The following is a 14,114-nucleotide window of genomic DNA, read 5'->3' on the forward strand; positions in this document are numbered from 1 at the left end:
AAAAACGATAAAATTCCACTTATTTCTAAGAATTTTTTGTTTATAATTGCGTAGAAAATAGAGACACTGTGGTTTGGCGACTTAATGAAGGAAGCGAAATTATTATATAAAATTTATAATTATTTAACCTGAGAAATTGTTATCGATATTTGTAGAGAATAGTAGGAAAGTTGTAACTCGATGGTTTGACGAAATTGTTTAGACGTTATTACTGAAGAGACGTTATTACTTCTTGACTTAGTAAAAGAAACGAATTTGGTGTAAAAAAACATTTATTTTTGAGAAATTTATGCTAATAATTGTAGAGAAAATTAGAGGAACTGTTGCTTGGTGACTTATTGATGGAAGCGAATTTGCTATCTAAAACCTCTTATTTCTGGAAAATTTATATCAATATTTAAAGAGGAAATTAGAAATGTCGTATTTCGATGGTTTGATGAAAGATACGAAATTGCCGTCAGAAACCACTTATTTTTAAGAAACATAATAAAAAATCAAATACATTATAGTTTATGAAGAAAAGTGACTTAATGAAAGAAAGAAATTTGTTACAAAAACCCTAATTTATTTCTGAGGGATTTATGTTAATAATTGTAGAGAAAATTAGAGACATTGTGGCTGAGTGACTTAATGAAGAGAGTAAATTTGCTGTCTAAAACCTCTTATTTCTAAAAATTTATACCAATATTTATAGAGAAAATTTAGAACATTGTAACTCAATGGTTTGACAACTGAAACGAAATTGTTGTCAAAAAACCATTGATTTCTAAGAAGCATAATAGTTGCAGAGAAAATCAGGGACATTATGACTTAATGGCTTAGTGAAATAAACGAATTTGCAACAAAAATCCATTTATTTTTAAGGAATTTATGTTAATAATTTTAGAGAAAATTAGAGGCACTATGATTTTGTGACTTAATGATAAAAGCGAAATTGTTATCCGAAATCTCTTATTTCTGACAAATTTATATCAATATCTATAGAGAACATTAGCAACGTTGTAGCTCGATGGTCTGATGCTAGAAACAAAATTGCTGTCAAAATCTATTTATTTCTAAGAAGTGTAATAGAAAATCAAAGACGTTATGACTTGGTGGCTTATTGAAAGAAATGAATTTGTTACAAAACCCCATTTATTTCTAAGAAATGTATGTTAATATTTGCAGAGAAAATTGGAGACACTCTGGCTTGGTGATTTATAGAAGGAAATGAATTTGTTATCTAAAACCTCTTATTTCTGACAAATTAAATCAATATTTATAGAGAAAATTAGGAACATTGTAGCTCGATGGTTTGATGCTAGAAACGAAATTGTTGTCATAAACCACTTATTTCAGCTTAAGTTGACATTTGTAAAGATAGATGAAGAACGTTTCTGCTTGTTGCTAGAGTATCAGTTTCTGGACTGGAAGTTTGAGGCCTGATTCCATTGAAAATACGCAGTGCATAGAAGTCTTTGCATGGTAAGAATACAAAAGCAAGAGACAATATAGGCCAACTTGGCGCTGCCAAATCTACCGGGTGGCCATAAATGAATATCCCCAACTTTGTAGTACTATTAAAAGAAAAGAAAACTAAGTATAACCTTGTAGTTCATCATAAATTACAAATAACAGTTGAAAATTTAAATTTAACACGTTTATTATAAGCGCCTTCCCTACTCTTTCAGAATCTTTAATGCGACGCTTTGGAAGCCTGCAGCGAATGTGCATGTCTTAAGTTTATCAGTGTTAATTGGTAACGAAGAGACAAACACCTGCTGTTTGATGTAACACCAGAAAAAAAATCAAATATCGCCATATGCGCATATCTGCATGCTTTCAAAGCTTCGCACTAGGCGTACAGAAAAAAAAAATATGGGATGAGTTATCATAGTGCTTCGTCATCCTTTGTATTTCTGGGAGGATTATTACTGAACATTTACAACAGGGTTAAATTGAAATCTCAATTGTTTTTTTTATTTCCAATGAGAAATAAATCTGTATATTGTTTTCTTTTTTAACGGATTCGTTCAGAGTGGTCTAGAAACAGTTCCAGCCTATTCGACTACCAAGGTTTACCTTCATTTGACAATGAAAATACTTTTGAGGTGTTAGAATACAAAAATACTAAAATATGGATATTTCATGAGATTTTCTGTGTCATACCTTATCTAAATTAAATCCGAATTATGAATGATAAATTAACTAACTAATAAGGTTACCAACACAAGGTTACCAAAGTTAATAACACAACCAACGAATTCGACTTAAAAACGCTCGAATTACCAAGATTTTATCGTATTTAAAATGAAGGTTGTTTTCGTATCACTAGTTCATTTGCTTATTAGATAACATATCTTACTTTAGTTACTCAGATCTTACTTTTACTTACATCTGACTTTAGTAACTCAGATCTCACTTTTACTTACATTTACTTTAGCTACTCAGATCTTACTTTTACTTACATCTTACTTTAGTTACTCAGATCTTACTTTTACTTACTTTAGTTACTTAGATTTAGTAATTCCTTACTTTCTTTACACCTGGAAATTGTAGCCAATTTCAGCCCCTCTAGTTATAGTTGAAAAAGATATTTCTGTGAATATGAGCAAAAGCATTCAAAAATTAAAAGGGAGAGAAAAATAATTAGATGAATGATAGTTTAATGAATGTAAATTATTAGATAAGATGAATGATAATCTATTGAATATAGAATATTACATTAGATGAATGTTAATCTAATGATTATAGATTATTAGATTAGATGAATGATTATCTAATGAAGGAAGAATACAATTTATACCTATTGCTCTAAGCAAGAAAATACCCATGTACCTGTTCTTTTTCTTTTCTTTTTTTTTTTTTTTTTTTATGTTCCATGTACATTTCAGCAAGAAGAGCGCAGCCGTAAACTGGAGCAGAACTTGAAGAAGGCAGACGAATGGAAACAAAAGGGGGATGATTTGTTGTATTCTATGATCCCCAAGGCAGTTGCTCTCAGACTCAGAAACGGGGAGGATGCCATCGAAACATGCGAAGTAAGTCATTTTAATGTGGATACCTCATAATTTCAAGTAATAGAGGCATTCTAAAGGGGAGAAAATGTTGAGATAGTGTATGCACATGCGCACTTCGAGAAAACTGTTTTTATTTCCACGTGTATTTTTTATTGCATCACTAACTGCCTTTGTTGTCCGGTAGCTCACCGAAAATATTGATTGTTTAATTATTTAATTCCCATTTTATTTCTTAAGTTAGTTTTTTTTTTTCATTATTCCCTCAAAAAAGTACTTTTAAGCATTAAATTAGAATTATTTAATATTAAATTTGAACATCAGGCTTATTGGGAAAGTGAAACTTCATTATATTGTATCTTTAACTTATATTCGATTCATTTCAAATTGAATTATTGCGTCATATCCAATGAATAGGTGAAACTGTCTTAGTAATCTGGCTATCTTCTAATTGCAAGTCATCTTTTGCTGTTCTGTAACCTCACTTTCTTATTCTTCATGGTAACTTGCTGACGTAATAAATAGAATCTTTCATTAATTTTAAACAATGAAAGAAGTACCACGTGATTAAGCATTTGAAGAAACATTGAAAATGGTTTGAATTTCATAATAACAATGAAATATTTTATTGAAAAACGTGCAGAACAATATTTGTTTTTAAAAAATTGTCGAAATTCAAGAAAAATTTTATCGTCAAAAATACACTTTTTTAAATTTCAGAACATTAGAAAAAAATTAGTTTTGCAATAATATTCTTGGTAGTTATCATGGAAAAATATTAACAATGTAATATATTAGTGAAAAACGTAAAGAAATATTTTTTTAAAAAAATTGTCAAAATTCAGGAAAAATTTGCTCGCCAAAATGACAGTTTTCTTAAAACAGTGTAAAAAATTAGTTTTTCCAATAATGTTTTGGGTAGTTATCATAGAAAAACGTCAAAATCTCACTTGATTTTTATTTAATTAAAATTCTATTCAAAATTTCTTAAGAATTGATTTGGAAAGTATATTCACCTCTCCAATGTTTATTTGTATTACATTGGAAGAAGCATCTGGCCAGCAGAGAGCACATACACATATTCTCTTTCATTAAAGCTTAACCGCCTATGACGATCAGTTTCGCTGAATTTAAAAGTTGCTACACATTTCAATTTAAATTTTTATATATTACTATGTTTCTATGGTTTGCTTATCATAAATTTCAAATTTCCTATGAAATTACTAATACTATTTTAAAAGGCTTAATTTGTTCTGTTGGTAATGTTATATATATATATATATATATATATATATATATATATATATATTCTTTTTTTAATATTTTTTTAATAATTTTTTTGGTTTAATTTTTATTTGATTTTTGTTTTTCCTATTAACTTGATTCTAATACTTTTGTATATATATATATATATATATATATATATATATATATATATATATATATCATTACATTTCTGTATATATCTTTATCATCTAATTACATCACAAGAAAAAGCAGCAGTAATTAAAATTAGGCGCATTTCAAAAAATTTCACACATATTATATCGTAAATTTAATTTTTATTGCAAGCGAAAAAGTTTTTTTTTTTTGCGCATTGTTTATACTAAAGCCTACTTTCAGCATTGTAAAATAAGCTGAATTTTTGTATCTTGAACAATGGAGAATAGCCTGGAAGAAAATATTAGTTGCAAGAATTAAAACAATTTGAATTTCACTTCAACAAATAAACATATCATTGTACATTTAAGAAATTTTTAAATTATTAAAAATACAAAAATGATGCTACAATTAAAAAGATAATTTGTTTAACTTTAAGATGATGTAAAAATTATTTTTAAGCTGTACTCTTTTCGGAATTTATGGCATAAAAACACCAAAATTTTGCTTAATTTTTAACTGCAGTTCTAATTAAAATTTCAAAAAAAATCGCTCCGAGTTGCGCCATTCCACTTTTCAGCTTATATGTGTACGAAATTTAGTAGCTCTAAATTAAACGGTCTGTCCTATAGAATGCCAACAGACACACAGATAAACAGTATTCTTTATTAATCGTTATCCTTTATCCTTTATAAATTATTTTCCATCCTTTTTTATCGTCTATTATTATCTCTTCCTAGCGTATTATATTTGCGATGCGAACTGCTACAATGCATATTATCCATGTGCTACGATGCATATAGTGCATAGCGCAATATAACAACAAAATAGCGCAATATAACATGATATCGTACAATATTTCCAATATCGTCTAACACAGCAATATTATCCTTTATCTTATCATCTATAAATTATTGCCCGTCCTTTTCTATCCTCCATTATTATATCTTCCTAGCATATTATGTCTCTATACAATGCATACATACATATACATATTATGCATGTACAATACAATATTATGCTTTTTTACGATGTATATAATACAGAGATATAGCGCAATGTAATATCATATCGTACAGCTTTCTCAACATCGCAAACCATAACATAATATAATTTAATATCCCACATAATGCTGTGCTACAGGAATTGCCACTTTCAGAAAAATAGAAAGCATTTGAACGAATAATGTGGATATTTTAATGGCTCTCAGACGACTCATTAGAAATAAAAGCTAGACGTTTCGATTATTAAGATTTTATTCTTTAATTCATTTTACGACCTATTCCTACCATCCTTTTATTTTACTATTATTTTATTTTGAGATATGATCAAGCTATTGGTTTGACGCTTGTTAGATAATTATTTCTTATTCATGTTGAAAACTGCATGTTAAGCGAACCCAAATTGTCCTCAGGACATTAAACTAGATACTTTTCTCAAGGTCAAACCTCAGAGTAAAATTACGTAAGGTAATAAAACTCGAAATTACCTGTTTTCAGCTTAGGATCATTAATCATAGGAGAGTACAAAGTAGTAATCAAGGCTGTTATAACCATTCAATATAACAATGTTTCTTTAAGGCAAAAAAAAATTTAGACATGTCTATAAAACTTTCACCCGGTATTTGTTTTTCTTTATTATATAACGAAAAATCAATTTTAGTGAGATATCAGCTCGAATTTTTGAGTGTTAAACTCATCTCACGTTTTGGTAAGAATATACAGTTGGATTGACGTGATCAAGATTTTCATTGATTGCAAAGCATGTTTTAGAAATTGAAGGGTTTGCTGCAAAGAGGATGTAGCTCCAATAGGGGAATTTGGAGTCACATGTACTACCATGTTGTAAAATAAAAACTTGTTCGTTTGATGCCAGAAAGATATAGCTCCAATCGTTAGTTATTGCGTTACTCAAGTGATGGAGCTGTCTGTCTCATTAGTTTGTTGCAATATAGATGTAGCTACTGGTGCTACCACCAGTTTTCTGCAAACTTGAATAATTGGAGTTACCTCCTTTTTGCAGAAAACCCTTCAATTGCTCTATTTGTTCTCTTAATAGCACTTGGACTTCAGAATTAAAAATATGAACTATTAATTTATAGATACAACGATAAATAAATATAGATATTTCCCAGAACGGAAAATAATTACTATTATTTTATGAATAGTTAGGCCACAAGATCTCTCTTTATAGAGAAAAGTTTTAAAAGTTAAAAGAAATTAGAAATCTTTGTAAGTTTCTTAAGTAAGAAATTAATGGCAGCAGTACCTACGCCAAGCTGATCACCAAATAAACAATAATTTCTAATGTGATTTGGCTGATTAATGTCTCTGTAAAATTAACTTTTGATGTTCCTTTTAAGAAAAAACTTTAGACAGGCTGGACAGCTCTTCGCAACACAATAATATTTATTGCAATTCTCTAAAATCCCATTTAAAATTTGAATAAAATTATATTTATCGCAGATTTATTCATAACTGAACAAAAAAAGTCATTTACAAATTTCTGTGCAATTTCAGATTTAATTATACTATGCAATGTTTACTTTTATTCTTAAAATTATTTCTTTGTATTATACAGGGTGTTTATAAAGTCCCGGACCCATTTTGATGTTTAATAACTCATAAAATAATAAAGATAGATTAAAATTAATAACATAAATGGTTAAATAGACTCAAAAAGTTTCATGACCCTTGTCAATGAACTTCCACGTGTGCCCCCTTCATCGCACGGAGAATGTCAAGTCGATAGTCAATTTCACGCCAGGTAGCGACAAGCATGTCGGCATCCACAGAGCCATTTGCGCACATTATGGCGATTAACAATGTCAGAAACATGAAAGGATGCTTCATCGGAGAACATTATGTTCTTCAGAAAATCAGCAGCATCTTCTATCCTCCTTAGCATATCTGTTGCAAAGGCCATCCTCCTAGGCCTATCGTTCGGTTCCAAAACTTGAACAATTTGAACTTTGTATGCATGCAGTCTTAATTTTTTCTTAATAACCTTGTTCACCGTATCGAAATTGGCATATCCAATTCTGTTGCCGCTGATCTCACAGATATTCTAGGATTGTGTAAAAATGTCTCTCTGACACGCTCAACATCAAAATCACTTGTGCAAGGACGTCTGGAACGTTTCTTATCTTCGATACTTCCAATTTCTAGAAAATTCTTTTTCCACCGCAAGATGCTGTTTTTGGATGGAGGATCTTTTTGGTAAATTCTTCTGAAATTTATCTGTGCTTGCACTATCGATTTCATTTCTATGAACCACCATAAAATCTGTGCTTTCTCTTGTGGTGTATGCATTCTCCTTATTATCCGCTCGAATAAAACATCACATACAAAAGTACTACATAGAACAAACACATCAAAAGCAAACATAACATAGCAATAGTTGCCAAAAACAAAAGAGAGAAAAATGCAATTAATAAGCAGACAATATTTAGAAAAGTACAGATATTTAGACTGGAAAATGAAATTATCTGAAAATAACCACACGTGCAGACGATATTTACAAAAGTAAAAATATTCAAACCTGAAAAGGAAAATATATGAGTTATTCCATCAATAAATGCCATAAGTTTGTTTATATCTTTATTATTTTACGAGTTATTAAACATCAAAATGGGTCCGGGACTTTATAAACACCCTGTATATTGAAATTTTATTTGTTTATATCTTCTATCTTATTTATATTTTATCATATTTTTTCTTAAGATTTTATATTTTCAGTCTTTCGATGAAGTGACGGTTCTGTTCGGAGAAATTGTGGAGTTCGCAGAATTATGTGCGCGTCTGACAGCCATGGAAGCCGTCACTTGCATCAACGATGTCTTCTCGCTTTTTGATAAAGTGACGGATGCTCACAATGTCTTTAAAGTGAGCTTTTGTGTGTGTGTGTGTGTGTGTGTGTGTATGTGTGTATTACACTATTTAAATTACCTTTGCCACTGCTGAAATTTCTTAACCAGAATTATACACAAATAGCATTTGGATATTCACTTTTAGGAATATCTATACTTTTAAGATAATTTTCTGGATTTTATGATTTATGTATTTTCTATTACGTATCTTCATAAATATGTTTGACAACAACAAACATAAATCATCTACTAGAAGAATACATTATTACTTATAAAGCTACCTAATATTTTCAATTATTGTCTTTTGATGACACTGATATTCAAAAATGGGCTTCTTTCTGTGTTTCAATAGAAAAGTTTTTTTTTTTTTTTTTTTTGAAAATTTTGTTTACTTAAAACAAAAGTATTTTTTCGTTTTACTAGTAGATGGCGACACTAAAAATATTTTCATGACACAAATTTCATGCAAAAATTGGATAAGACTGAATTATGCCCTTATACAATTATAACATCTTTACAAAATGCATTTTTATTATTATATTGACGATCTAACTCATCCATAAATGCTTTTCCATTAAAAATAATAGTTATAACATAATATTAATTTTAATTGAAACGATGAATTTTAGAATAATAAATATTGCAATAGATGGCGCCAGGTTATTGTGTGAAGTGTTATTAAATTTTGTTTACACTATATTGTGTTATGCTTTCAACTAAACAAATTCTAAAACATTATTGAAAATTAAAAATCTCTCTTGTTTTCTTCTTGATTATCCTACCAATAATATATGAAACATAAAATATATTCTTTGATAATACAAATAATTTTTGAGTTGCTTTTATTATTGGTCATAGTTACCTGCTGTGTAGCTACCTTTATAATACATATATTCTGCATTTTTTTCTAAAACGGTAATTCCATTATAAACGTATGTTTCCTAACGGTTTGAAGTGGTATTCACTTTTTCTCAACGAAGTTTAATTGCAGTTTGGAAAAGAAAATCTCGATATCATTAAAATAATGATGATTTGCAGATTACATAACTGTCTCCAATTCTAACTATTTAAGCAGAATATAAGTTATCTGAGTAACACAGAAATTAAAATATAGAAGATAATAGAAGATAAGAGAAGGTATCAATTTTAATACAAATTATCATGTAATACGTATTAAATCTAATATCATTCATAGTGCACACTACTTCTTGATTTTAAAAAAAAATCTAAAATCACCAAATTAATCATCTAGACATAGTTTTAAAAAATTTGAAACAGATTTTAATGATTTATTTGAAATTTTAATGATAATTTTTTTCTATAAAAAATGCTGTAATAAGCAGCTTTCTTGTAGATCGATATTTGTTAGTCCTTACGTAGCATCATTTCATGAAAATGTTCACTTCCGTATAGGAAAGTTCCTCTTGATGTTCGATGCATTTCATGTCTCTTTTTGATAGAATTTAAGGTTTAAATCTATTTTAAATCGATTCTAAATCTTGAATTTGTCGCCAACATGAAACTCAAAGAAGCAAATTGAGTAGTTTTTCCATCAGCTCTATTGCACGTTCACTTGCTATTTTACGACTTGAGAGTGTTGGCTTTTTTGGCGTCGGGAAGAGGATTATTAAAATAAATAACAACTATATTTTTAACATATTCTTTATTTTAATTTCATTGGCTGTTTTTCAAGATCTTTCCTGTAATTGTTTACAAGATAAATTATTTCATTCCCAGACAATTCGATTTTTAAATAAAACAGTATAAACTTTTAATTCTCATTTTAAAAGAGTTAAAAGAGTTTTAAAAAAATAGGACTCGGACTGATTGAAACACGAAAGCCACAAGTAATTAACGAAAGATAACCAGTGTCTTCATTGTTACAGTTGTCTGTCTGATCGGTTCCGAAATTCAGCCGCACTTTGAATACCACCCACCCACGTACCGGATATCACACGTCAACATAACTTTAACACAAATAACGAAACAAACGTTTAAGTTTAATGAAAATTTTAAGATACATTTCATCTACTTTTCTAATTAATTCAATATCAATTCCAGTTAAAGTGGAATATCAATTTTATTTCATTATCAAATAATAATTTAAGCATTTAAAATCCACTACTCATAATTAATAATTAATCATTATATTAATAATGAAGCGGCATCAATCAATTTCAGAAACTTTAGGAATAGATCTTTGTCAAAATAAAAGATTACAATAAGGGCTCCAAAAATGTATTTTTTCCAAGCCTGCCTTGCCACATCTTATCCAAAGGAATCAATGATTGGTGAAAATTATAAAGTTGGCATCATTCACGCTCTCGATGACGAAATCGCACCATCACTTTAAATCTTACCAAAATTTCATAAATTTTTCAAATCCCTTTTTGGTTAATTCATGTAAAAAAAACACTTTTTAACCTTTTAGGTGGAAACGGTTGGTCAAGTATACATGTTGGTCAGTGGAGCACCAGAAAGAAGGCCGGATCATGCCCAGAACGTGGCCAGAGCGGCGTTGGATATGATAGCTCAAGTTAGCAAGATGACCACCTCGGATGGAGAAAAGGTTCTAGTTAGAATAGGTGAGATAATTTATTTTAATCAAAGGATTATAAAATAAATTAGTTCTGATCAAATCTTGAACATTGGTCATTTGTATATTTGATTCATGAATTGAGCCGTTTATTTTGAAAATGGGACAAGTCCATTTTTTGTTATTGCGAGATATTTAAAGGTTTGTGTTTCAATAAATTTAAAAATATTGGCAAGTATTAATTAATATATTTTTTGTATTTTGTGGAACCAGATAATGTAAGTTTATAATACAATAGTGTTTACAGTGCTGACTAAAAAAATAAGAGTTCCATTATAAGTAAATTGACCTGCCTCACTTTCAAAAATGAGCCGTTTATTTTGACAATGGGGCAAGTCCATTTTTTGTTATTGCGAGATATTTAAAGGTTTGTGTTTCAATAAATTTAAAAATATAGGTAAGTATTAATTAATATATTTTTTGTATTTTGTGGAACCAGATAATGTAAGTTTATAATCCAATAGTGTTTACAGTGCTGACTAAAAAAATAAGAGTTCCATTATAAGTAAATTGACCTGCCTCACTTTCAAAAATGAGCCGTTTATTTTGAAAATGGGGCAAGTCCATTTTTTGTTATTGCGAGATATTTAAAGGTTTGTGTTTCAATAAATTTAAAAATATTCGTAAGTATTAATTGATATATTTTTTGTATTTTGTGGAACCAGATAATGTAGGTTTATAATCCAATAGTGTTTACAGTGCTGACTAAAAAAATAAAAGTTCCATTATAACTAAATGAACTTACCTCACTTTCAAGATTAAAGAATTATTGCAATCATTCACTTTAATGGGAAATAATATTTCAGTTGCATCAGCTTTTTTTTAAGAATAAACACAAAATACTATTCAAATTTTTATAAATATTTATTCACTTGATAAAAAGGGAAACAAAACCAAGAATATTCTAGTAGAAAGTATAACATAATAACAAACAATTCAGTTTTATTAAGAATTTCAATGAAATTATATATTTCAGTTTATACGTAGGTATAATCAATTTGAATTTTATTCAAGATTTAACATTTTAAAAAAATCATGATGAACGGGAGGTATATATGGTAATAAATCCATCATATCCTTGTATTTTTCAGATGTAATAAATCTCCTTTTTTTTCTTACATAAAAAATAATTTTATATTATACGTAGGTATAATCAATTTGAATTTTATTCAAGATTTAACATTTTAAAAAATTCATGATGAACGGGAGGTATATATGGTAATAAATCCATCATATCCTTGTATTTTTCAGATGTAATAAATCTCCTTTTTTTTCTTACATAAAAAATAATCTTATATTTCTGAAATTACTTGGAATTATTTATCTTCCTCGTTGTGTTGACAAATGGATAACTTTAAATTCAAAATCTCGTTCTATCGAAGTTTTTTTGAACATTTTGTATGGTGCATCCCTTGTAAATCTGATCCAGCATATAGTTAATCCATTCACGGTTTCTCCATCGGTACTTTTCTTTCTTTTTAAAACCGCTTTTTCCAGAGGTTGGGTTGAAAATAAATTCCCATGTTTAATTTCATGTACTAAAAATTTATTATGTCTTCGACAATTTTGTATTACTTTATAGTAATCCTGGGGAAAATGCAAGGAACTGGTTTCTGGATTGAATAGTTACTGGATAGTTCCACTCCAAAATCACGATCGTTCGGTAGAAATGAATGTCCTGACAGTAAAAATTTGTGATCAATCATATTTATTTCGTTGTCATTGGACTGAAAAATCGGTGATGGAAGTAAACATTATTATCAACACACAAAATTAAGAAATAGTTTTTATTATTTATAAAATACTGTACAACCACCGATTTTCAATATCAAAAATAGATATCTAGAAACACCCTAGATTTCAGACATGATGTCAAACGGCCACATTTCCTTCACCATAGAGCATCAGGAGCTAAATTTTGCCGTAATATATATTCGGTCAGATATAATTTCAATCTAAGATGGACTTGCACCACTTTCAAAATAAACAGATTTTCAATACTGTTAAGAGTTAAAACTTCCATCTCCCAAATACTAGAATCTAAAGATTTTTTTACTATAATTTTTTTACTCATAAAAAAATTATAACAAGTTTTATCTATAACTGCCATTATCTCCATTTTTTTTTCAAAAATGGACTTGCCCCACTTTCAAAATAAACGGCTCAATTATATTTATTATCAAGTTTTCTAATTTTCTTCAACCAATTTTCAAATCAATTGAAAATAATGGATTTTCAATTGATCATCTCTCAAAAATATTTAGGTTTAATAGAAAAAAAAAAAAGCAACTTTTGCAATCTTTCTGAAACAAAGTGCGTAAGCATGCAAGTTCAATGAATTTCAGTATCGTGAATATTTTTGATTAATTAATGAAGAGATTTAAAAAGATTTTACGTTTCTTATTTTTTATATATGTAGCATAGAGAAAGTATGGTAATCATTAAAAAACTCGAACTCGAAATTTTGACAAATCTTCAAATTTTAGATCTCTTTTGGGTTCGTAAAACACATTTTTGGAAAATGTTTGTCTCTCTAATTGTCTGTTATAACAAGGATAACTGAAAAACGCTTTGAACTAGAGGGATGAAATTTTGTATACGATCTTTACACCAAATTTGTAAATTTCTATCACATATTGACCAAAATTCATTCAGAGAAAGTCTGTACGTCCGACCGTTTGAATACAAGATAATATGATAATTAACAAAGGAAAAAAGCTAGATCAGTAAAATTCAGCGAACAAGTTTAACATCTATGGTATGACCTACCAAAGTTTGAACTAAATGCAACAAGGGATTGACAGTATGTCGGTTGTCATATACTTTCAGAAAACGGGTATAACTCAATAAAGGTGATAATGAACTCAATATATACAGATATAACTCAATAAACTGTATACAGGATAGCTCAATAAAGGAATAACTTAAAAATATTTAAAAGTTTCTAAAATACATGGTTCGTAAATTTATAAAATTTGGACAATTTTTTTCATCACAACGGTGAACAAAGTTTAAATTTACATTATTACATATTTGCAGCAGAAATAAGACAATTAAATAAAGAAAAAGATCGATTTAAAATTTAATGAAAATAACGAACAAAAAAAGATGAATAGATATTTAGAACAATTTAGATTATTTAATATTTTAATTATTTTCTTTTGTATCCCTACATAAAAGAAAATTTACATATTCAACTTGAATTATGTCAGGGTAGTTTCAATCATATTTTAATTTCTGTAGAACAATTTTAACAACACAGAAACTTTTTGAT

At 28.6% G+C, this 14,114-nt stretch overlaps 1 protein-coding gene across 1 annotated transcript in view; it reads left to right on the forward strand.

The window, feature by feature from the left end:
• Positions 1-14,114, forward strand: part of LOC129989196 (soluble guanylate cyclase 89Db-like) — a 109,688-nt gene that overhangs the window by 77,423 nt on the left and 18,151 nt on the right. Inside the window, exons 5-7 of the mRNA XM_056097574.1 lie at positions 2,874-3,020; positions 8,114-8,260; positions 10,676-10,829. Of these exons, the coding sequence (XP_055953549.1) occupies positions 2,874-3,020; positions 8,114-8,260; positions 10,676-10,829 (448 nt within the window). The remainder of the gene's footprint in view (positions 1-2,873; positions 3,021-8,113; positions 8,261-10,675; positions 10,830-14,114) is intronic.

Source organism: Argiope bruennichi, chromosome 10, assembly GCF_947563725.1.
Source record: "Argiope bruennichi chromosome 10, qqArgBrue1.1, whole genome shotgun sequence".
NCBI lineage: Eukaryota > Metazoa > Arthropoda > Arachnida > Araneae > Araneidae > Argiope > Argiope bruennichi.